This window comes from Anomaloglossus baeobatrachus, chromosome 8 (genome assembly GCF_048569485.1).
Source record: "Anomaloglossus baeobatrachus isolate aAnoBae1 chromosome 8, aAnoBae1.hap1, whole genome shotgun sequence".
Taxonomy (NCBI): Eukaryota; Metazoa; Chordata; class Amphibia; order Anura; family Aromobatidae; genus Anomaloglossus; species Anomaloglossus baeobatrachus.
In genome coordinates this window covers 27,160,933-27,184,449 of record NC_134360.1, presented here as the reverse complement: position 1 = coordinate 27,184,449, position 23,517 = coordinate 27,160,933, and the positions used below count along the sequence as shown (strand labels likewise).

The window sequence follows — 23,517 nt, the reverse complement described above, 5'->3', positions numbered from 1 at the left end:
AATTCCTACCTACAAAATACGACAACAGGATGACATGATCACACGTACGCCATGAAAACAATGCTGATAATTGCACTTTGTAAACTCAGGTTTCACTGAAATACAGTGGTGAGAAACTCGGAAAAAAAATAAAACAAAACACAATGAGCTTCAGTCCTACAGCAACCTTGAAAAGCACCCATCCACAAGTACAGGAAGCGGTCCACACACATTAAATACTGACAAATTGTTTTTTGTTTAAAAATGGTCTTTCTTCCCATTGGTAACCAAGTAAAAGCTGCCTAAAAAGTCTACAAAACCTTCTGAAGACACTGGGGATAGAGTTTAGCAACTGCACATTCGAAGTGACGGCCAAGATCCCACAGCCTCTCCGGAGACTCGTACACCTTTTTCCAGCTGTCGGACGCCTCGTCGTATTGATACAGGGAGTTCTTTCGACTGGTGCGGAACACAAACTCCTCCACGCTGACTTGGGTGGCGCGAACGAACAGGTGGAGTTTACCCTTCAAGACCAAGAGTTTGATGTATGGATTCGAAGACTGTTCACACGGAAGATCGTTCTTTCTAGTCCAACGGTTCAGCTCTATGTTGTAAGCCTCCACGGTGAGCACGCGATGGTGATGATGATTTCCCCGGACGCCAGCTACATAGTAGATGGAATCGTTGTACACCGCCGCCATCCCCTGAGCTCGGGGGACCGTCATGGGGGTCAGGTAGCACCAGTAATCTTTGGGAGGATCATAGCACAAGAACACCTCTCCTACATTGGAAGAAAAAAAAAAAAAAAAAAAAAAAATATAATAATAATAATAATAATAATAATAATAATAATAATAATAATAATAATGATAATAATAATAATTATTTTATATTAATATATAGTATATTAATATATTATAATATAAATAGTATAATATCTTATATATATATTAATATATTTATTATACATATTAATATTCTACATAATATAATATAAATATACATATATAAGTAAATAAATGGTAAACATTCAGTTTAAAAAATACAAACTAGACTTTAACAACGGATTGTTGTCGGTTCCATTTTAATAGATGATGGCTGAACATGTGAACTTGGCCTAAGAAAATTAATAGGGCCTGAAAAGGAACGAAGGGGACGGGGGGGGGGGGGGGGGGAACAAAACACAGAAACACACAAACACCACGGTCTCATTTGTTTGATATATGGGACGCAGGTAAGGCTTATTTTTTTCATCTCAAGTTGATTTTAATGGCACCATTTTTGTGGATATGCCACGTTTTTATCACCTGGCGTTTTTTTGCCGCTGCACAGTTTACCGATCAGATTGATTGATCTTATATAGGTTGATCGACTTTGTATACCCACATTCAGAAGTGCCCAATATGTATTTTTAACCCTTCATTTTTCAATGGTGCAAATGGGGGTGGGGTGTGTGATTTGAACCTTTAGGATTTTTATTAAATTTTCATTATGATTTTACCATAAGAATCAGCAGTATGATCGCTCTAACTTATGCTGATCAGAGCAGCACAGCTCTGATCAGCAGAAATGCAGCATTCCTATTAGAGCTGCTGCTCTTCCGGCTGTAACAGGAACTACATCGTGATAGCAACATCACGTGACGGTGCCGCTAATGGCAGAGGCATTTTGACAGCACAATCTAAGGGGTTAACAGGTATGGGTGGATCGTGGATCCACCTGTGAGACACATTTCTACTGTTAAAGGGACTAGCGTCAGAAAAAAAAAAAAAATTTAAATACCTGAAAAAATGTAAAGTAATATTATTTTAATGTTTTGTTTAAATATTATTTTCTTTTTTTAATTGAGCAAAATGTAAAAAAAAAAAAAAAAATTAGAAAGTTTAATATTTTCCACTATTTCCACTGTTAAACACTAGGGGGAGCAGCTTCTGAAATCCTACAGAAATCCCACTGTAGGAAAAAGCTCACGTTACAGCTTGCAGTAAAGTGGGCGGAGTCTGCTCTCCTGTGTGTGATGGCACGCCTCCACCTCCCAATCTGAGTGTTTACAAAGGATAACAGAATGACATGTAGGGACACAGTGCACAGCCATTTTGTTGGTGACCAGAAATGTCTAAAGTGTCACCAAGGACAGCAGGAGTATCACACAGGACAGGATTAGATACACGGCTCTGCAGACAGTATCACACAGGAGAGAATTAGACACAACTCAGCAGACAGTATCACCCAGGCTAGGATTAGATACACGGCCGTGCAGACCGCATCACCCAGGCCAGGATTAGATACACGGCCGTGCACACAGCATCACCCAGGACAGGATTAGATACACAGCTCAGCAGACAGTATCTAATCCTGTCCTGGGTGATGCTGTGTGCACGGCCGTGTATCTAATCCTGTCCTGGGTGATGCTGTGTGCACGGCCGTGTATCTAATCCTGTCCTGGGTGATGCTGTGTGCACGGCCGTGTATCTAATCCTGTCCTGGGTGATGCTGTGTGCACGGCCGTGTATCTAATCCTGTCCTGGGTGATGCGGTCTGCTGAGCTGTGTATCACCCAAGAGAGGATTAGATACATGGCTCAGCAGATAGTATGAAACAGGAGAGGATAATACACAGCCATGCAGACAGCATCAGCGGCGGTACTCGCATGCAGTGGGGCAAGGGCACACATACACAGCAGCGGCGAGCAGAGCGGTGGCTGGGGAGAGCGGAGGGAGGAAGTGTCATCGGAGACGGTAACGGCGGGGGGAGGGGCGGCACTAGCGTGGGCTGAGGAGAGCGAAGGGATGGGGTGTCAGCGGAGACGGGAACGGCGAGGGGGAGGGGCGGCACTGGCGGGGGCTGAGGAGAGCGAAGGGATGGGGTGTCAGCGGAGACGGGAACGGCGAGGGGGAGGGGCGGCACTAGCGGTAGCAGTAGCGGGGGCTGGGGAGAGCGGAGGGAGGCGGTGTCATCGGTAACGGGGGCAGGGGAGGGGAGGCGGCCTATACTCACATCCCGGCGGTTGACAGGGGTGAAATGGAGCAAACAGCATACGCTGTGAGCTCCACGATGATGGCGGCTGAACTCCTCCCTCTGCTGTGATCTGGACAGCCCAGGGGGCGCATCCAGGTCACAGCATACGCCCACTGTAATGCTACACAGGGTCGGATAGCGACCACTATTCTCTATGCACAGGGCCTGCCATAAAGGAGTGTGTAACTGTCGTTACACAGCAAATCCAACATGGCCCCCAGTGCATACAATAAAATTAGAATAACAAAAAAAGTAAATAAGCTACGATTTTCATTTTGTATTAGAAATACTTGATTTCAGAATCACTATTTTTAATACAAAAATAAAAAAAAAAAAAAAAAAACGCGATACTTTCCCTTTAAAGTCAGACATGTGCAGGGATCGCGGCCGGCTCACCGCAGCAGCCGGCAATTATAACCTCTATGACTTAGGATGTACCATTAGGTCCTTGATAGTGAAGGGAATTAGGTTTTGAACCTGCCCAGCACCCTACTTGGAGCCCAACTGCTCGGAGGAAATTAACCTTCTTTCAGATAGGTTGGGCATCCAGTTATAGGAGCGGTGTCTCTGCGGCTTCAGTCACCGCTTGGTGTAAAGCAGCGGTTGTAATTGCACCGCCAGCACTGACCAACAGCCACTCTGCATTAGACCCGGCTGTCAGTGCAGCGGCAATTGTTACAGCTACTGCTCATACACAGAGCGGTGACTGAACCCATAATGGAGCCACTGCCGGGAGGATAAAAGTTCCTATCCTCCCAGCAGCAGGGCTCTCCATGCAGGCGTTGGACAGTATATTATATAATCAGTGTCAGAACACAGACTTTCCACAATGGCTAGAACCTCATTCTGATCCCAGGTCACTGCAGCAGAGCATCATAGAATATTAGAGTTTGGAATGGACCTCCTGGGTCACCAGTCCAACCCCCTGCTCAAAGCAGGATTCACTAAATCATCCCAAATCATAATCAGTTTTATGTTTATGCTAGTGAACCTGCACCACCAGGTGGAGAAGGTTAAGAAAAAAAAAAAAAAATATATAATATATACATATATACACACACATACATTCCGTATTGGAGACCCAGACATTGGGACGTCTCAAAGCTGTCCCTGGGTGGGGATAAACAGTAAAAACTGAGAAGTAGGCGGAGCCTAACTTCACAAATGGGCGACAGCCGCCTGAAGGATGCGTCTGCCCAAGCTCGCATCTGCCGAAGCATGGGCATGCACTTGGTAGTGCTTCGAGAAGGTATGCAGGCTAGTCCAAGTGGCAGCCTGATAGACTTTTTGAGCCGTAGCCTGGTGCCTGAAGCCCAAGAGGCACCGACAGCTCTGGTCGAGTGTGCCTTGATCCCCGGCGGGGGAGGCACCTGAGAACACTGGTAGGCATCCGAAATGGTCGACCTAATCCAACGGGCTAGGGTCGGTTTAGAAGCAGAGAGGCCCTTACGCCGCCCTGTGGTTAGCACAAAAAGAGAGGTGCACCGCCTAAGCGCAGCGGTGCGAGACACATAGATCCGGAGAGCACGCACCAGATCCAGAGTATGCAACGCTTTTTCAAAGCGATGAACAGGAGCCGGACAAAAGGAAGGCAGGGAAATGTCCTGGTTAAGGTGGAAGGGAGAGACCACCTTAGGAAGAAAGTCCGGAGTCGGACGGAGAACCACCTTATCTTGATGAAAAACCAAAAAAGGTGACTCCGAAGAGAGCGCAGCAAATCAGAGACTCTCCTGAGGGAAGTTATGGCCACTAAAAAGACCACTTTCTGTGAAAGACGAAACAAAGAAACCTCCCTAAGAGGCTCAAAGGGGGGTTTCTGCAAAACCGTGAGAACCAAATTGAGGTCCAGGGATCCAAGGGCCGCCGGTAAGGCGGAATGATGTGAGACGCACCTTGCATGAAGGTGCGGACCTGAGCCAGCCGGGCGATACGCCGCTGGAACAGCACTGACAGAGCAGAGACTTGTCCCTTGAGAGAGTTGAGGGACAGTCCCAGCTGCAGACCGGACTGTAGAAAAGACAGAAGGGTCGGCAAGGAAAAAGGCCAAGGAGGATGGCCGGAAGAACGACACCAGGACAGGAACATTTTCCAAGTCCTGTGATAGATCTTGGCAGAGGAAGACTTACGGGCCCGAGTCATAGTGGAGATGACTTCAGGGGGGATACCAGAAGCCGTCTAGATCCAGGACTCAAGAGCCACGCTGTCAATCTGAGAGCCGCAGAATTCTGGCAGAAAAACGGACCTTGTGAGAGAAGGTCTGGACGGTCCGGAAGATGCCACGGCACCTCTACGGACAGATGGAGCAGGCCTGGGTACCAAGCTCGCCTGGGCCAGTCCGGAGCAATGAGGATGACTCGACGGCCCTCCATTCTGATCTTGCGCAGAACTCTGGGCAAGAGAGCTAGAGGGGGAAACACGTAGGACAGACGAAACTGGGACCAGTCTTGAACCAGAGCGTCCGCGGCAAAGGCCTGAGGATCGTGGGAGCGAGCCACGTAAACCGGAACCTTGTTGTTGTGACGGGATGCCATTAGGTCCACTTCCGGAGTGCCCCACTTGCGGCAGATTGACTGAAACACTGCCGGATGCAGAGCCCACTCGCCGCCGTCCACGGTTTGACGGCTGAGATAATCTGTTTTCCACGCCTGGGATGTGGACTGCGGATATGGTGGACTTGGAGTCCTCCGTCCATTGAAGGATGCGTTGTACCTCCAACATTGCCAGGCGGCTGCGTGTCCCGCCTTGGTGATTGATGTAGGCAACCGCTGTCGCGTTGTCTGACTGGACTCGGACGTGCTTGCCCGCCAATAGGTGGTGAAAAGCTAGGAGAGCCAGAAGCACGGCTCTGGTTTCCAGCACATTGATCGAGAGGGCTGACTCGGACGGAGTCCAAGTGCCCTGTGCTCGGCAGTGGAGCCATACCGCTCCCCAGCCGGATAGACTGGCATCCGTGGTGAGGATCACCCAGGACGGGGCCAGGAAGGAGCGTCCCTGAGACAGAGAGAGGGGCCGAAGCCACCACTGAAGAGAGCTCCTGGTCTGTGGCGACAGAGCCACTAACCTGTGCAAGGAGGAAGGCCGCTTGTCCCAACAGCGGAGAATGTCCAGCTGCAGTGGACGCAGATGGAACTGGGCAAAGGGAACAGCCTCCATTGACGCCACCATCTGACCCAGCACCTGCATCAGGTGCCTGATGGAATAACGGCGGGGCCTCAGCAGAGAGCGCACCGCCAGTTGGAGGGACTGCTGTTTGATTAAGGGCAACTTCACAAGTGCCGGCAGAGTCTCGAACTGCATCCCTAGGTACGTGAGCCTCTGGGTCAGAGTGGATTTGGGCAGATTGACAAGCCACCCGAATTGGGCTAGAGTGGCGAGAGTGAGCGAGACACTCCGCTGACAGTCTGCGCTGGATGAAGCCTTGACTAGAAGGTCGTCCAGGTAAGGAATCACTGCCAACCCCTGGAGGTGCAGAACCGCAACCACTGCTGCCATGACCTTGGTGAATACCCGAGGGGCCGTGGCTAACCCGAAGGGAAGAGCCACGAATTGGAAATGTTCCTCTCAGATTGCAAAACGTAGCCAACGCTGGTGTGAAACTGCAATTGGCACATGGAGATAGGCATCTCTGATGTCGATGGATGCCAGGAAATCCCCTTGGGTCATTGAGGCAATGACTGACCGCAGAGACTCCATGCGAAAATGCCGCACCTTAACATGCTTGTTGAGAAGCTTGAGGTCCAGGATGGGCCGGAAGGAACCGTCCTTTTTGGGGACTAGGAAGAGATTTGAGAAGAAACCTCTGAACCGTTCCCGGGCGGGAACCGGTACAATTACTCCGTTGGCCTGCAAGGATGCCACGGCCTAAGAGAAGGCGGCGGCCTTGGAGCAGGGGGGAGTTGACATAAAAAAAATCTGTTTGGCGGGCTGGAAGAAAATTCTATCCTGTAGCCGTGGGAGATGATATCTCTCACCCACTGATCGGAGACGTGTTGAAACCACACGTCGCCAAAGTGGGAGAGCCTGCCACCGACTAAGGACGTTGCTGGCGCGGACAGATAGTCAAGAGGAGTTGGATTTTTGGTCCTTGGCTGAGTTAGTGGACGAGGCCGAGGGCTTAGAGGACGACCAGTTGGAGGAACGAAAGGAACGAAACCTCGACCGAGGTTTCCTGGTTTTGGTTTGTGGCATGGAAGTACTCTTCCCGCCAGTAGCTTCCTTAATAATTTCATCAAGCTGTTCACCGAACAGCCTGGACCCAGCAAAAGGGAGTCCAGCAAGGTACTTCTTTGAAGAAGCATCTGCCTTCCACTCTCGAAGCCACAAGATCCTGCGGATAGCGAGGGAATTAGCCGAAGCCACCGCAGTGCGGTGAGAAGCCTCCAGCATGGCAGACATTGCATAGGATGAAAAAGCTGAAGCTTGGGAAGTTAAGGTAACCATTTCGGGCATAGATTCCCTGGCGAGGGAATGCATCTCCTCTAGAGAAGCAGAGATGGCTTTGAGAGCCCACACTGCTGCAAAAGATGGGGAGAACGAGGCCCCTGCCGCCTCATATACGGATTTGGCCAGAAGGTCGACCTGGCGGTCAGTGGAATCCTTAAGTGAGGTGCCATCAGCCACCGACACAACGGTCCGGGCTGAGAGTATAGACACCGGAGGGTCTACCTTTGGTGAATAAGCCCACTCCTTGACCACCTCAGGTGGAAAGTGAAAGCGGTCATCAGAACCACGCTTTGGGAAGCGTTTGTCAGGACAGGCCCTAGGCTTGGTCACAGCGGCCTGAAAACTGGAGTGGTTAAAGAACACACTCTTTGTCCTCTTAGGCGAGGTAAACTGGTGCTTTTCTGCCAGAGAGGGTTGCTCCTCTGATACTGGCGGATTGAGATCCAGTACAGAATTAATGGACGCAATCAAATCACTAACATCTGAGTCACTTTGACAGATCAATGGGGCACATGGAGTTAGCCTCCGAGCCCCCTGTAAAGGCATCCTCCTCGTCCTGCGAGTCAGCTTCTGAAAAAGAGCCGCGGGACGAGGAAGGAGAGGGAACCCTGCGTCTCTTCTTAGGAGGACGGGGTCTGGGACCAGATGATGAATCCTCTGAGCTCCGGTCCTGAGAGAGCCCTAACAGCAGAGGCTCCCTGTGAAAGGGGCTGATGCATGTTCAGCAAGGTCCTGGACAGAAGTCCCATGGAGTCGGCAAAAGACTGGGAGATAGACCTAGATAAGGATTCTACCCAAGCCGGGGGTTCAGCCACAGGAGCCGGAGCAGCCGGAGAGACCACTGGGGGTGCGATTCCAGGCTGAAGCATCGTCAGGTTAGAGCAGGCATCACAATGTGGATAGGTGCTCGGTTCAGGCAGTAGGAGCTTACATGCAGTGCATACTGAATACAGCTTTGGAGCCTTGCTCCTTGTGTGAGACATGCTGCTGAAGTGGGGGCTCTGCCAGAATGACCCCCAGAGAGTATATACAGAGGTCCACAACCAGATGTTGTGGCTTACCAGACCGCTGGAGCAGTGTTGTGTGCCCTCCAGATCCCGAAGCCTGGACCCCCAAGCACCTCAGCAGGGATGCTGCAGACCAGTGCTGATCGCAGGGAAAAACTCTGAGAAAATGGCTGCCGGAACGAAGAGAGGGGGCGGGACTCACTCTGAGAGCGGGATCTGGAGGGCCATAGAGACTTACAGGGGAGGAGACATGAACCCAGTGAGGAGTGTCCCTCCCCTGTGCAGAACGGCCGCTGGGCGGAGCCGCGCTGTCCCTCTGCATGAATGACATGCGAGGGGCAGTGAAACCGAACGCAGGCCTCCGGCGAAGCCGGGGCCTAAATTTGAGCGGTGCGGCTGGCGCGCAGGCACCATCGGCGCGGGTCTCAGGCGACAGCCAGAGAACCCGCCGGAAATGTCATAAAACTCACTCAGCACACTCTCCCACAACAATAAAGAACAGGGACCCCCAATATGTAAACGTCTCAGGTACTTAGCTTGCTGAGACGCAGGGTTCCAAGTCCCTGGGGATGAGTGCTCCGGTCCAGCAGGATCCTGAAGGGCTGCGGATGGAGACCGGTCTCCTGCCAAGCATGGAGAACCGTGCTGGCTCCCACTTCAAGCCAGAGCCCAGGAGGGATGGTGAAGGAGCACGGCATGTAAGGCTCCAGCCTTGGAATCAACCTTAACAACACCGCCGACACAGTGGGGTGAGAAGGGACATGCCGGGGGTCCAGACATGGACCCGCTTTTCTTCAAACTCTTTCCAAAAATGAAAAAGAATCAGATGAGAATGCATGTGTGGATGTATGCCTCCTGAACACAAAGCGATAAACTGGGTAGATCTGGTTCTCCAGGGGGTGTATAAGCTCAGAGGGAGGAGCTACACTTTTGAGTGTAGTACTTTGTGTGTCCTCCGGAGGCAGAAGCTAAACACCCATGGTCTGGGTCTCCCATAGGAACGATAAAGAAATTATATATTTATATTATTATTAGTTATATTATTATTAATATTTTTTATATTATTATTATTAATAATATTAATATATTAATACATAAAATATATTTTATAATTTTTTTACATTTTATTTTTTTATAATATATTTATATATTATATACTCAGGACAAAGCAAATAGAGACATCGCATGTTTCGCCTGGTGTGCTTCTTCAGTGGCTGGATACACGTTCTACATGCAGAATAATTATTTTACAGTGCCGATGGCACAACAGGCCAACATTAAGAGAAAAATCCACAAGCTCAGCAAACCTCCCCTCTAAATAATGTAGCTCTATATCTTACCCTGTAGGATGTAGATCTTCTCCTTATACTCGACAGCACTATGAAACTCCATTGCAACAGGCATTAAACTCACAGCCGTCCAACAGTTGTCTCTGACATCATAGCACTCCACGGACTTTAGCGGGTTGCGGCCGTCCCCTTCGTAAACGCGCCCCCCTATTGCGTATTGCTTACCACAGCAATGAACCAGTTTGCAGCCTATCCGTGCTCGGAGCAGCGGCGCCTTGGCCAGCCACCTATTATTAGAATGGTCATATAACCAGAAATCACTTTCGGCTCTGTGGTCTATGCAAATATCGTTGTTGCTCGGTTTGTAGCCCCCCGCGATGTAAAGTTCGTTATCTGGCGTCACGAGGATCCCGACTTCTCGCAAGTCTCCGGGGGGTTTGCATAGTTTATAGACTTTTCCTGCGAGTGTGTCCAGACAAGGCACAGTTTGCTTCTTCCCTGAGTGTTTGCTGGCGGCTTCGAAGCAGATAATCATTTCCGAAGCGGTCATGCCAAGACGCAGATTACAGTAATTGGCACTAATCTTTCCCTTTTCTACATGGTTTTTAGGCATGGCCTGTGCAAACATTGGAGGAATCGTTTCCACAAATTGTTCTTCCATAAGAGGCATACGGATGCATTTGGCAAATATCTCTGGAAGATGAGGTTCTCTTTCGGCCTGGTCGTGTTCGAACCAACTGATGATGCTGTCGTACACGTGCTGCTCCTTGTCCACGTCCAGGTCGTCGCTGTTCAGGATACCGATGAGCTGATCTTTCCTCAGGTGCAGAAACTCCTGCTCTTTGGTGACATACAGGAACTTTTTACGGATGTATTCTTGAGTCTTGTCCTTAAGTTCCTCGTGACCGTAGTGATCGGCAAAAATAAACACACCTATACAGTTCTGGGGATCCAAGCGGCTGACCATGTAGTGAGCGCACTGGTCCTGGAGGGACGGGATCTGGAAGATGCTTGCGGCGGTGAACAGAGCCTGGACGTTGGCCTCGGTCAGCTGGACTCGGGAGGTGTATGCATAGTTCAGGACGAGCTGCATTGAATCCGCATCAATTCCCACTAACCGGACCTCCCGCTGTGTGCTCTCCGTAAGGCCGCTAGTGAACATAGATCTAAAGAGGGGAGAAAAAGTGATAAATTAACACACTCCAATGTGGTGTAATGCTCAACAGCCCTGATCTCTGCACCCACTATGTAGAGCTGAACGAATGCAAACACCTCCAAGTTGTCAGTCAGGGGGGGGAAGGGGGGGGGGGGGGGTTGATGTAGGGCTGACTGATTACAAACACTTCCAGGCTTCATCTCATGGCAGTCAGTATGAAGGGAGGGGCAGAGCTGACAGCATTGTGAGAATAGCTGCAAGTTCATAAAAAAGAATAATTTTATAGAATATATAAAAAAAAAAAAGAGGTTAATGTAATAATATGACATTATATGTAATATAATTTATATATAAAAAAAAAAAAAAAAAACCACGTTATATATGTCATGATATATTACTATATATAGTAATATGTCATACTAATATTTATACTACTAATATTTATACTAATATTATATACTTTACACAGATATAGCTATATATGTAATGCAATAGATTATTTTTATATTTTATTACATTATAGATCTTTGTGTACTGTAATATATCATAATATAAAAACATTTAAAGATGTTTTTGTATTATGATATATTACAGTACACAAAGATCTATAATGTAATAAAATATAAAAATAATCTATTACATTACATATATAGCTATATCTGTGTAACACACACACACACACACACACACACACACACACACACACACACACACACTGCCTACAAGTAGTATTCAACCCCCTACAGATTTAGCATGTTTACACATTCGGAATTAACTTGGCATTGTGACATTTGGACTGTAGATCAGCCTGGAAGTGTGAAATGCAGCAAAAAAGAATGTTTTTTTAAATTGTGATAAGTTTATTCAGAGGGTCATTTATTATTCAACCCCTCAAACCACAAGAATTCTGTTTGGTTCCCCTAACTTATTAAGAAGTATTTCAGGCACAAAGAACAATGAGCTTCACATGTTTGGATTAATTATCTCTTTTTCCAGCCTTTTCTGACTAATTAAGACCCTCCCCAAACTTGTGAACAGCACTCATACTTTGTCAACATGGGAAAGACAAAAGGAGCATTCCAAGGCCATCAGAGACAAGATCGTGGAGGGTCACAAGGCTGGAAAGGGGTACAAAACCCTTTCCAAGGAGTTGGGCCTACCTGTCTCCACTGTTGGGAGCATCATCCGGAAGTGGAAGGCTTATGGAACTACTGTTAGCCTTCCACAGCCTGGACAGCCTTTGAAAGTTTCCACCCGTGCCGAGACCAGGCTTGTCCGAAGAGTCAAGGCTAACCCAAGGACAACAAGGAAGGAGCTACGGGAAGATCTCATGGCAGTGGGGACATTGGTTTCAGTCAATACCATAAGTAACGTACTCCACCGCAATGGTCTCCGTTCCAGACGAGCCCGTAAGGTACCTTTACTTTCAAAGCGTCATGTCAAGGCTCGTCTACAGTTTGCTCATGATCACTTGGAGGACTCTGAGACAGACTGGTTCAAGGTTCTCTGGTCTGATGAGACCAAGATCGAGATCTTTGGTGCCAACCACACACACGTGACGTTTGGAGACTGGATGGCACTGCATACGACCCCAAGAATACCATCCCTACAGTCAAGCATGGTGGTGGCAGCATCATGCTGTGGGGCTGTTTCTCAGCCAAGGGGCCTGGCCATCTGGTCCGCATCCATGAGGAGATGGATAGCACGGCCTACCTGGAGATTTTGGCCAAGAACCTCCGCTCCTCCATCAAGGATCTTAAGATGGGTTGTCATTTCATCTTCCAACAAGACAACGACCCAAAGCACACAGCCAAGAAAACCAAGGCCTGGTTCAAGAGGGAAAAAAAAAAAATCAAGGTGTTGCCGTGGCTTAGTCAGTCTCCTGACCTTAACCCAATTGAAAACTTGTGGAAGGAGCTCAAGATTAAAGTCCACATGAGACACCCAAAGAACCTAGATAACTTGGAGAAGATCTGCATGGAGGAGTGGGCCAAGATAACTCCAGAGACCTGTGCCAGCCTGATCAGGTCTTATAAAAGACGATTATTAGCTGTAATTGCAAACAAGGGTTATTCCACAAAATATTACACCTAGGGGTTGAATAATAATTGACCCACACTTTTATGTTGAAAATTTATTAAAATTTAACTGAGCAACATAACTTGTTGGTTTGTAAGATGTATGCATCTGTTAATAAATCCTGCTCTTGTTTGAAGTTTGCAGGCTCTAACTTATTTGCATCTTATCAAACCTGCTGAATCTGCAGGGGGTTGAATAAAACTTGTAGGCACTGACATATAGATATAGATATAGATACACACACACACACACACACACACACACATATATACACACATACATACACACACACACACACACACACACACACACACACTTATGGTTTTATATCACATGCATTTATTTTTTAATAAATATATCACACTCAGCTCTACTCCACCTCCCCACACCGACTGCCAGGAAATGAAGTGTTTGTCATCACACTCAGCTGTGGAGCTGCAGACATTAGGGCTAGCTACCATTACTTCATGGAAAAAGCATATTCTTCTGACTTTCTGGGACATATGTTCTTTATTTTCCTTTATGACTCCTCCTGCTTATGTTTTGTACAACTTTATATACTGGAAAAAGTATATACCCCTTGATAAGGGGTCTGTTAATTCCCTTTTGGAATTATTAACTTGTTAAGAGTAGATTCCAATTAATATCTCCTCAATAGAGATGAGACGTTTAAGAAACAATATAAAAAAAAAATAATAATTTTTTTAGTTCTGCAGCTGCTGTTCTATAAGCTTAAAATGAAATATCCTGTGACTGCACAAACCCTCCACGTGTCGTCTGACCCTACAGTCGTGCTTTACTGCAGCCCTCTTCAAGCTAAGCTATAGTCAAATCCTCATTTCTAGATATTATGGTGCATTTGAGCTGCCCCCTTGTGTAATGTTACAGTCAGGACACTTTCTGGACGGGAGCCACAACTCCAGTCCACGTTAAAGCTTCCACTAACATGGCCACATATTGCTTTCCCTTGCCATTTTTTGGTTGCTTTACCTGAAGTACGGACTGATTGCTGCGAGAACGTTCCGGTGGCAAGAAAAATGTTTCCCGTGATCCACTTCTACGTCAATATCGGTCAGCTGGCCTTCGTCGTACATGGCTTTGAGCTGTTGGAGGATGCTGCAGGCGTGGTAAGGATCCATCCCACTATTGACTGGACTGGGCGTAGCGACTCCATTCTGCATTTGTAAAAACTTGGCTACTTCTATAAAGAGATAAAATAAATAAAAAGATGAAATTTAGGGAGAAAACCTTCTTGCAGATAAGTTTTCCATAATATCTGACTACAGATGTCAGGGAACACAAGGGTCAGGCATATTACATTTCAGCATGCCCAATCATTTCTTCTTTAAAGGCTGCCAGAGGTGTCAGATTGCGACTCACTATTGAGAACTCATGCACCCTCATGGCCAGGAGATATAGTTACTGGCTTAGTAGGGATGAACAGGACTGATGACTTATTGGGATAGGTCATCAATATCAGATCCGTCGGTGTTGGACACCCGGCACCGCCACTGATCAATAGTAGCTGGATTTAAAGGGAACCTGTCACCACTTTTTTGGACTATCAGCTGCAGCCACCAACAGTGGGCTCTTATATACAGGATTCTAACATACTGCATATAAGAGCCCAGGCCGCTGTGTAGAACATAAAAAACACTTTATAATACTCACCTAAGCCGGTTGCTGCCTTGGATGTAGCTCAGATGGGAGTCTTCGTTCTCCGGCACCTCCTCTTTCGGCCATCTTCATCCTCTTTATGAAGCCTGGGTGCGTGACGCGTCTACGTCATACACATTCGCCGGTCACTCGCATGCGCACTACAATACTTTGATCTGCCCTGCTCAGGACCTAAATGTCGGCGAGTGTGGATGACTGACAAGTCATGCACCGCAGCTTCAGACGATTGAGGACAAAAGTGGGCGAAAGGTGGCGCTGGCACCGAAGGACGAAGATGCCCATCTGAGCCACATCCACCACAGCGACCGGTTTAGGCGAGTATTATAAAGTTGGTTTTTTTTTTGTATGTTCTACACAGCGGCCTGGGCTCTTATATACCGCATGTTAGAGTTCTGTATACAGTGTGTCAACCCATATCCTGTCCTCCGCTATTAACTTGAGAACGGCGGCAGCTATAGGCATAGAAGTGGTGTCTAGGTATAGTAAAGTAGCCATGCGCTACGCAATGAAACCACCTATAGCGCCACCTGGTGGAAAATAATGGAGTTAGCATTTTTATCTCGAAAACGGAACGAGATGGAGAAAAAAAAGTGAATTACAAAGTTGTAGGGCGTCATCAATTCAATACGAATCGATACCTTGCATACAGAAATGCTGTGATTAGAACGTGTAACACTCACAAGGCTGCGGACGTGAAGCGATACCTCATGGAGGCCTTCCTACAAGTCATTGGGTATGGTGGCTGTGTGGAGTGGCCTCCGCTCACCTGACCCCATTGGACTTCTTTCTGTAAGGTCACATCAAACAGCAGGTGTATGCGCCCCCTCCACCAACATTGCAGGACCTACGACGACGTATCACAGATGCTTGTGCAAACGTGTCACCTACCATATTGCACAACGTGCAGCAAGATACAGTATGCTGTCCAGAGGCCAGATGTGCATTGCAGCTGACGGGGGACACTTTGAGCATCAAAGTTAAATGAGCGCCATATGCGTGACCAGCATTCAATGTTTTGGGGAGGGGGGGGGGGGGGTCATGGGTTTCATATCAGCATTTCTGTATGCAAGGTGTCAATTCGTATTGAATTGATGATGCCCTACTATTTACTTTCCCTCCCCCCTCTATCTCGTTCCATTTTTGAGATAAAAATGCTAACTCCGTTGTTTTCCACCAGGTGGCGCTATAGGTGGTTTCATTGAGTAGCTCATGGCTATTTTACTATACCTAGACACCACTTCTATGCCTATAGCTGCCACCGCTCTCAAGTTAATGGCGGTGGACAAAATATGGGTGGACACACTGTATAAGAGCCCACTGGTGCTGGCCACAGCTTATAGGGAAAAAAAGTGGTCATAGGTTCCCTTTAAGCAGCGTGCAGAGCAGGAATGGCGCAGCACTGTACATAGTATAGTGGATGTTCTCTGTCCTGCAGCTCAGCTCCTATTGAAGTGAATGATCTGAGCCGCAGTACTGAGATCACTACATAGTACAGCACCATACTGTCCCAGCTCTGCACACTGAGGACCTCCGGCCAGTGCGAGACCCACCTGTCGGAGGTGCCAAGTGCCGGATCCTCTTAGGTTATTGATCCACTATAAGAATAAAGTCTGTATCCGGCCTTAAAACGGCCCTTTCTGGACTTAAGACATTGCTTTATCCCCTTCTGACCTGCTCATGTTGTCATTGAGCAAGAGGAGGTCACAATGAGATCAAGATCCCAAGACCAGGGATCACCAAAGTGTTCTTGGATAAAGTTCTGATTGGGAATACGATTTCACATTTTGAAACCCAGAAGGTGCCGGTCTTTGCACAATGCAACGCTCCCGAGTAAAGGTGGGACACAAGAGGACAATCCCCCTCCACACACCGGAGCTGCTTATCTCCTCGGGATAAGAGATTGCATGGGCCTCATTCCAACATACTCGATCCTTGACCCTCATCAGAAATCTGGCAGAGCGACTGTTAAATGATCGATATCAGCTGACAAGATATCATGCATATGTGGCCAGCAAATCAAGCAGGTACAAGGCTTCCCCTCCCCCACCCATAGGGCAGACGTCACAGCACTGTAGACAACAAACAAACACTAAATCCTATTCCAATATGTAGTGAGTGTAATAAGAAGAATATTAGCAACTACCTCCAATTAGAAATGTAGTATAGCTCACCTGATATAGCCACATCTCTTACCTCATGTGCAGGGCATTGCAGTAGCTTAAGTATCCATAGTAGCTTGAGTATCCATGGTTACAATTACAAGCAACTAAGCTACTGCAATACCCTGCACATTAGGTAAGAGAAGGCTAATCAGGATAATATTACTAACAACATTATTCCTACTAAATATTGAGATAGGATCTTTGAGAGGGGAATATTGCTTAAGGCCATGTGCGCACTAGAAAGTGCCTTTTTCTTAAGGAAAAGCCAGACCCTCTTAAAGAATCCCGCACCCGGGGTAAAAAAAAACCAAAACACACACACACACACACACACACACACACACACACACACAGTTTGCCGCAGGTTGGTCCCTGCGGATTTTTACCATTATCTATGGCAAAAACCGCAGGTACTGCGGAAAAAGTGACATGCTCATTAATTCCGCAGCAGAAAATCCACGTATGTACATACATACTTTTTTTTAATAAATAAAGTGTGCGCACAGCATTTTTTTAAAAGCTATAAGATTTGCTGGGGAAATGACTGCAGCAATGTTAGACACATTTTCTGCAGCAAGTCCGCGGTAAATCCGCAGCGTGCGCACAGGGCCTTACACGGTGTTTCTCCATCGCTAATCATCAATAGCCACTAGCAGCGCAGGTTCATGATTTCCTTAGTATTACACAAGTGATTATTCCACCGCCCCAATGCTAAGGAGATCCAGAACCTGCACTGGGGGTGGGAACACTAGAGTGTTGCTCTTTAGTCAGGCAGTGTCAGTTGCCCTGCGCTCGTCCCATGGCAGGTCTGGGCCTTCAATCTGCAGGAGCACACAGCTCCTCAGCCTACTTCTTAGGCTAGTTTCACACTTGCGTTGTGTGACGGATGCAACGGATACATTGCATATAATGGCACAACGGATCGTACAAAACAACGGAAAGCTTTTTTTTTTATTTTTTTCTTCTTCTTTACAGTTTTACCGGCAGCAGACTATTGTGAACGATCAGCTGATCACCCGGCAGCCGAGCGCTCTCCCATGCCGGCAGCCAGGCGCTCAGCCGAGCGCTCTCCCATGCCGGCAGCCAGGCGCTCAGCCGAGCGCTCTCCCATGCCGGCAGCCAGGCGCTCAGCTGAACGTTCGACCACCGAGAGACAAAATAAAGTGTCTGTGATTAAAAAAAAATAAATAAATAAATAAATAAATAAATGATGAGCATGTGCAGTGAAAAATAGAGGATTCCGCCGCTCAAAAAACGTTACATGCAGCGTTCCTTCCGCCCGGCGGACGCAACACAGGTACTTTTGCCACAATCCGTCATCCATACAAGTCTATGGGAAACCGGAATCCATTAACGGGTTCCGCTGTTTTCCAAAAGGGCGGATTATGATAGAAGGAAAAAAAAACGCAAGTGTGAAAGTACCCTTACCAGGGGGCAGTGTGCTTCTGAAGAGCTAATGGCAGCCTGAGAGATAGATATATATTATATAATCTCTCTATCTATTTTTATTTTTTTTAAACACCCCACAGTCCAGTACTAATAAGGCCTGTTTCAGACATCAGTGTTTAATCAGGTACAAGCCACACGCATGGGTATGGTCATACGTGTGACACCTACCAGAGAAAACACACGTCTTTGAAATAAAAAGATTTTCTATATTCACCTGTTTCCAGCGCTGCATTCTTCGGCTCTGTAGTCTCCTGCTTCCGACCCCCGCTCATTATACTCACTGAATATTCACTGCACCTTGGAGCATCATCTGGGACAGGCGAGTATACAGGAGGTCATCCAAGTTCCCAATGAACTCAGATGTCACAAGGTGACTTCACAGGTTCATCAGAGTTCACTGGGAACTCGGATGAGCTCTTGAAGTCACTGCCCACACACTGCTTCCTGGATACTCACCTGTCCCCAGCAATGCTCCGGCTTCCAGGTCAGGGGTGCAGTGAATATTGAATGATCATAATTAGCAGGGGTCAGAAGCAGGAGGCAGCAGCACTGAATATAGAAAGTTTTGTTATTTCAAAGACCCATGTTTTCTCCACTATGTGTCACGTTAGTGTGCTGTCTGTGTGACACCCATGATGCCGGAGGAAGAAACACACACGGACATGTATCTGTGTGCGTGCAGGGTCACACGGTCCATCACACCACAGGACATGGGTACATGTGGCACCCGTGTTAAAAACGGGCATCACATACCTGAAACACGGACGTCTGCAACCGAACTAATAGAAGTAGACAAGTGTGGCGGGCGCAATCCGGTGCTAATAGTGCCAGACAAGAGTCACTCCTCTGCTGATGGGGTGAAGGGCGTCACATGACATTTGGGGCCCAAATATTCTGGCTCAGAGGACAGCAACAATATGGGGTTAGGTGAACTGCTCTAATCCCATTAAAAGGGGCGGTTTACAAGCAGTGGACCACCCCTTTAAGGGAGAGAAGCCGCCACCTGAGGGTGAAGCCCCCGTCCCACTCACCATACACACATATGAAGTCTGCGCCATTCTGACAGACCTTTCGCCGACACCTGTCATGAAACTTGTCAATAAAGTTGTACACGTTTACACAATTTCCACCGCCCTGTTGCCATAGTTACAATGCCCTGTGCGATTACAGCTGGCAGGGTCCCAGTCACCTGGGATATTATTAGCTGGGAAGTGAATGGAACCATAGAGAAAGGCTGGTGTGTGAGGAGACTGCAGAGCACAGCCCACAGGGGAGCACCACCGTGTCACCCCAATATACAGGCACAAGAAGGGAACACGACCCCCAAAATCAAAGCCCAGAGCCCTCAGGAGCCCCCACATCACCCACCTCCTCCCTGCGCAGCCATTCTCCTCCTCCGGCTCCAGCTTGAGTACAAAACGTCACTTACTTCCTTTAGAAAGCCCGGATGCTCCCCGCTAGCCAATCAGAGGCCTCCACTGTCAGCGACGCCGTCATTCTATTGGTTAATGTAGAGAAAAGGATGCCGGGAAGTGTAGTTTCTGTCACTAGCAGTAGAGGCGGGGCTAAACCCGGTGTTTTGTGTGACGTGTCACCAGCTGTGAGAGGGCATGCCGGGAATTGTAGTTCTGCAGTGGAGGAGGGCAGACGCTCACACAGCGCTATAGAGCCGGCTGGACCGGGTGGTGCAGGGAAGATGTCAGGCTACCTCCGAGGGGCTCGTTACATGTAACATACAGATTCTGCGCATTTAGGAGCATTGACTTTTTGGGGAGCAGAAAGGGAAATAGGGGTTATACACAATCAGCGGTGTGGCTGGGGTTATACACATCAGTGGTGTGGGCGGGGTTATACACAATCAGCGGTGTGGGCGGGGTTATACACAATCAGCGGTGTGGGCGGGGTTATACATAATCAGCGGTGTGGGCGGGGTTATACACAATCAGCGGTGTGGTCGGGGTTATACACAATCAGTGGTGTGGGCGGGGTTATACACAATCAGCGGTGTGGCTGGGGTTATACACAATCAGCGGTGTGGCTGGGGTTATACACATCAGTGGTGTGGCTGGGGTTATACACATCAGTGGTGTGGGCGGGGTTATACACAATCAGTGGTGTGGGCGGGGTTATACACAATCAGTGGTGTGGGCGGGGTTATACACATCAGTGGTGTGGGCGGGGTTATACACAATCAGCGGTGTGGGTGGGGTTATACACAATCAGCGGTGTGGGTGGGGTTATACACAATCAGTGGTGTGGGCGGGGTTATACACATCAGTGGTGTGGCTGGGGTTATACACATCAGTGGTGTGGGCGGGGTTATACACAATCAGTGGTGTGGGCGGGGTTATACACAATCAGCAGTGTGGCTGGGGTTATACACATCAGTGGTGTGGGCGGGGTTATACACAATCAGCGGTGTGGGTGGGGTTATACACAATCAGCGGTGTGGGTGGGGTTATACACAATCAGTGGTGTGGGCGGGGTTATACACATCAGTGGTGTGGCTGGGGTTATACACATCAGTGGTGTGGGCGGGGTTATACACATCAGTGGTGTGGGCGGGGTTATACACAATCAGCAGTGTGGCTGGGGTTATACACATCAGTGGTGTGGGCGGGGTTATACACAATCAGTGGTGTGGGCGGGGTTATACACAATCAGTGGTGTGGGCGGGGTTATACATAATCAGTGGTGTGGGTGGGGTTATACACATCAGTGGTGTGGGCGGGGTTATACACAATCAGCGGTGTGGCTGGGGTTATACACATCAGTGGTGTGGGCGGGGTTATACACAATCAGCGGTGTGGCTGGGGTTATACACATCAGTGGTGTGGGCGGGGTTATACATAATCAGCGGTGTGGGCGGGGTTATACACAATCAGCGGTGTGGTCGGGGTTATACACAATCGGCGGTGTGGGCGGGGTTATACACAATCAGCGGTGTGGTCGGGGTTATACACAATCGGCGGTGTGGGCGGGGTTATACACAATCAGTGGTGTGGGCGGGGTTATACACAATCAGTGGTGTGGGCGGGGTTATACATAATCAGTGGTGTGGGCGGGGTTATACACAATCAGCGGTGTGGGCGGGGTTATACACAATCAGTGGTGTGGGCGGGGCTATACACAATCAGCGGTGTGGGTGGGGTTATACACAATCAGTGGTGTGGGCGGGGTTATACACTATCAGTGGTGTGGGCGCGGTTATACACAATCAGTGGTGTGGATAGGGTTATACACAGTCAGTGGTGTGGGCGGGTTTATACACAATCAGTTGTGTGGGCGGGGTCATACACAATCAACAGTGTGGGCGGGGTTATACACAATCAGTGGTGTGAGCGGGGTTATACACAATCAGTGGTGTGGGCGGTGTTATACACAATCAGTGGTGTGGGCGGGGTTATACATAATCAGTGGTGTGGGCGGGGTTATACACAATCAGTGGTGTGAGCGGGGTTATACACAATCAGCGGTGTGGGCGCGGTTATACACAATCAGCGGTGTGGGCGCAGTTATACACAATCAGCGGTGTGGGCGCAGTTATACACAATCAGCGGTGTGGGCGGGGTTATACATAATCAGTGGTGTGGGCGGGGTTATACACAATCAGCGGTGTGGCTGGGGTTATACACATCAGTGGTGTGGGCGGGGTTATACACAATCAGCGGTGTGGGCGGGGTTATACACAATCAGCAGTGTGGGTGGGGTTATACACAATCAGTGGTGTGGGCGGGGTTATACACTATCAGTGGTGTGGGCGGGGTTATACACAATCAGTTGTGTGGGCGGGGTCATACACAATCAACAGTGTGGGCGGGGTTATACACAATCAGTGGTGTGGGCGGTGTTATACACAATCAGTGGTGTGGGCGGGGTTATACATAATCAGTGGTGTGGGCGGGGTTATACACAATCAGTGGTGTGAGCGGGGTTATACACAATCAGCGGTGTGGGCGCAGTTATACACAATCAGCGGTGTGGGCGCAGTTATACACAATCAGCGGTGTGGGCGCAGTTATACACAATCAGCGGTGTGGGCGGGGTTATACATAATCAGTGGTGTGGGCGGGGTTATACACAATCAGCGGTGTGGGCGCGGTTATACACAATCAGTGGTATGGGCGGGGTTATACACAATCAGCGGTGTGGGCGCGGTTATACACAATCAGTGGTATGGGCGGGGTTATACACAATCAGTGGTGTGGGCACGGTTATACATGATCAGTGGTGTGGGCGGAGTTATACATACAGTGGTGTGGGAGAGGTTATACACAATCAGTGGTGTGGGCGGAGTTATACATACAGTGGTGTGGGCGGGCTTATATACAATCAGTGGTGTGGGCGGAGTTATACACACAGTGGTGTGGGCGGGGTTATACACAATCAGTGGTGTGGGTGGGGTTATACACAATCAGTGGTGTGGGTGGGGTTATACACAATCAGCAGTGTGGGCGGGGTTATACACAATCAGTGGTGTGGGCGGGGTTATACACAATCAGCGGTGTGGGTGGGGTTATACACAATCAGCGGTGTGGGTGGGGTTATACACAATCAGTGGTGTGGGCGGGGTTATGCACAATCAGCGGTGTGGGTGGGGTTATACACAATCAGTGGTGGGGTGGTTACACAGATTAGCCTGACTGGTCCACACATGACACCTAGACCTAGTGATAATCTCCTGCTGATAAAACACTGATTGTATTGAAACTACAGCACACAGCCTAATAAGCTGGAATCAGGGTCTCTGCTTTTACATCATGCTGCTTTCATATTACATATAAAAAACCTGCTGACAGATTCCCTTTAAATAACGTGATTTCCATAGAGCTGAGTGGTGTAGTCTGATCTACACAATGGACAGGCTTTCAAGATGCAGGAAGACTTCTCAACCTGCGAAAAAAAATGTGTAGGTGAATAGCCTCATTGTCTTGTATGTTTAGCCTATCTTTATAAAACATTTGTGCTACTGAGGCCTAGGCCTGAGCTACATGGGGAGAGAGATGGCAAAGTGCAGACGAGTCACATTCCTGTGCAACATGTTACAAGGTGAGTGCTTGTAAGAAAGTATCAACCTAGTGGGGAAACATCTACATGTCCATGTGTAAGTTGCAGTGTGCCACCGAATCATTCCAGACAATCAATGTCACAAGACACATATTGCCGTGTAGCCCCAGCCAGGATGGCTTCACATGCTGCATCGATGTCTACGACAAGTGAGTGCTCATGATCAGAAAGAATCAATGAAGTGAGGACAT

At 48.3% G+C, this 23,517-nt stretch overlaps 1 protein-coding gene across 1 annotated transcript in view; it reads right to left on the bottom strand.

Moving 5' to 3' along the window:
- KBTBD8 (kelch repeat and BTB domain containing 8) overlaps nucleotides 1–19,683 on the bottom strand; it is a 20,477-nt gene extending 794 nt beyond the window's left edge. The window contains exons 1-4 of the mRNA XM_075320697.1: nucleotides 19,628–19,683; nucleotides 13,962–14,172; nucleotides 9,788–10,902; nucleotides 1–760 (exon numbers count right to left, since the gene is read on the bottom strand). The exon at nucleotides 1–760 is cut by the window's left edge and continues 794 nt beyond it. Coding sequence (XP_075176812.1) covers nucleotides 291–760; nucleotides 9,788–10,902; nucleotides 13,962–14,172; nucleotides 19,628–19,646 — 1,815 coding nt within the window. The 5' untranslated portion in view covers nucleotides 19,647–19,683 and the 3' untranslated portion in view covers nucleotides 1–290. The remainder of the gene's footprint in view (nucleotides 761–9,787; nucleotides 10,903–13,961; nucleotides 14,173–19,627) is intronic.
- Between the last annotated feature and the right edge of the window lie 3,834 nt (nucleotides 19,684–23,517).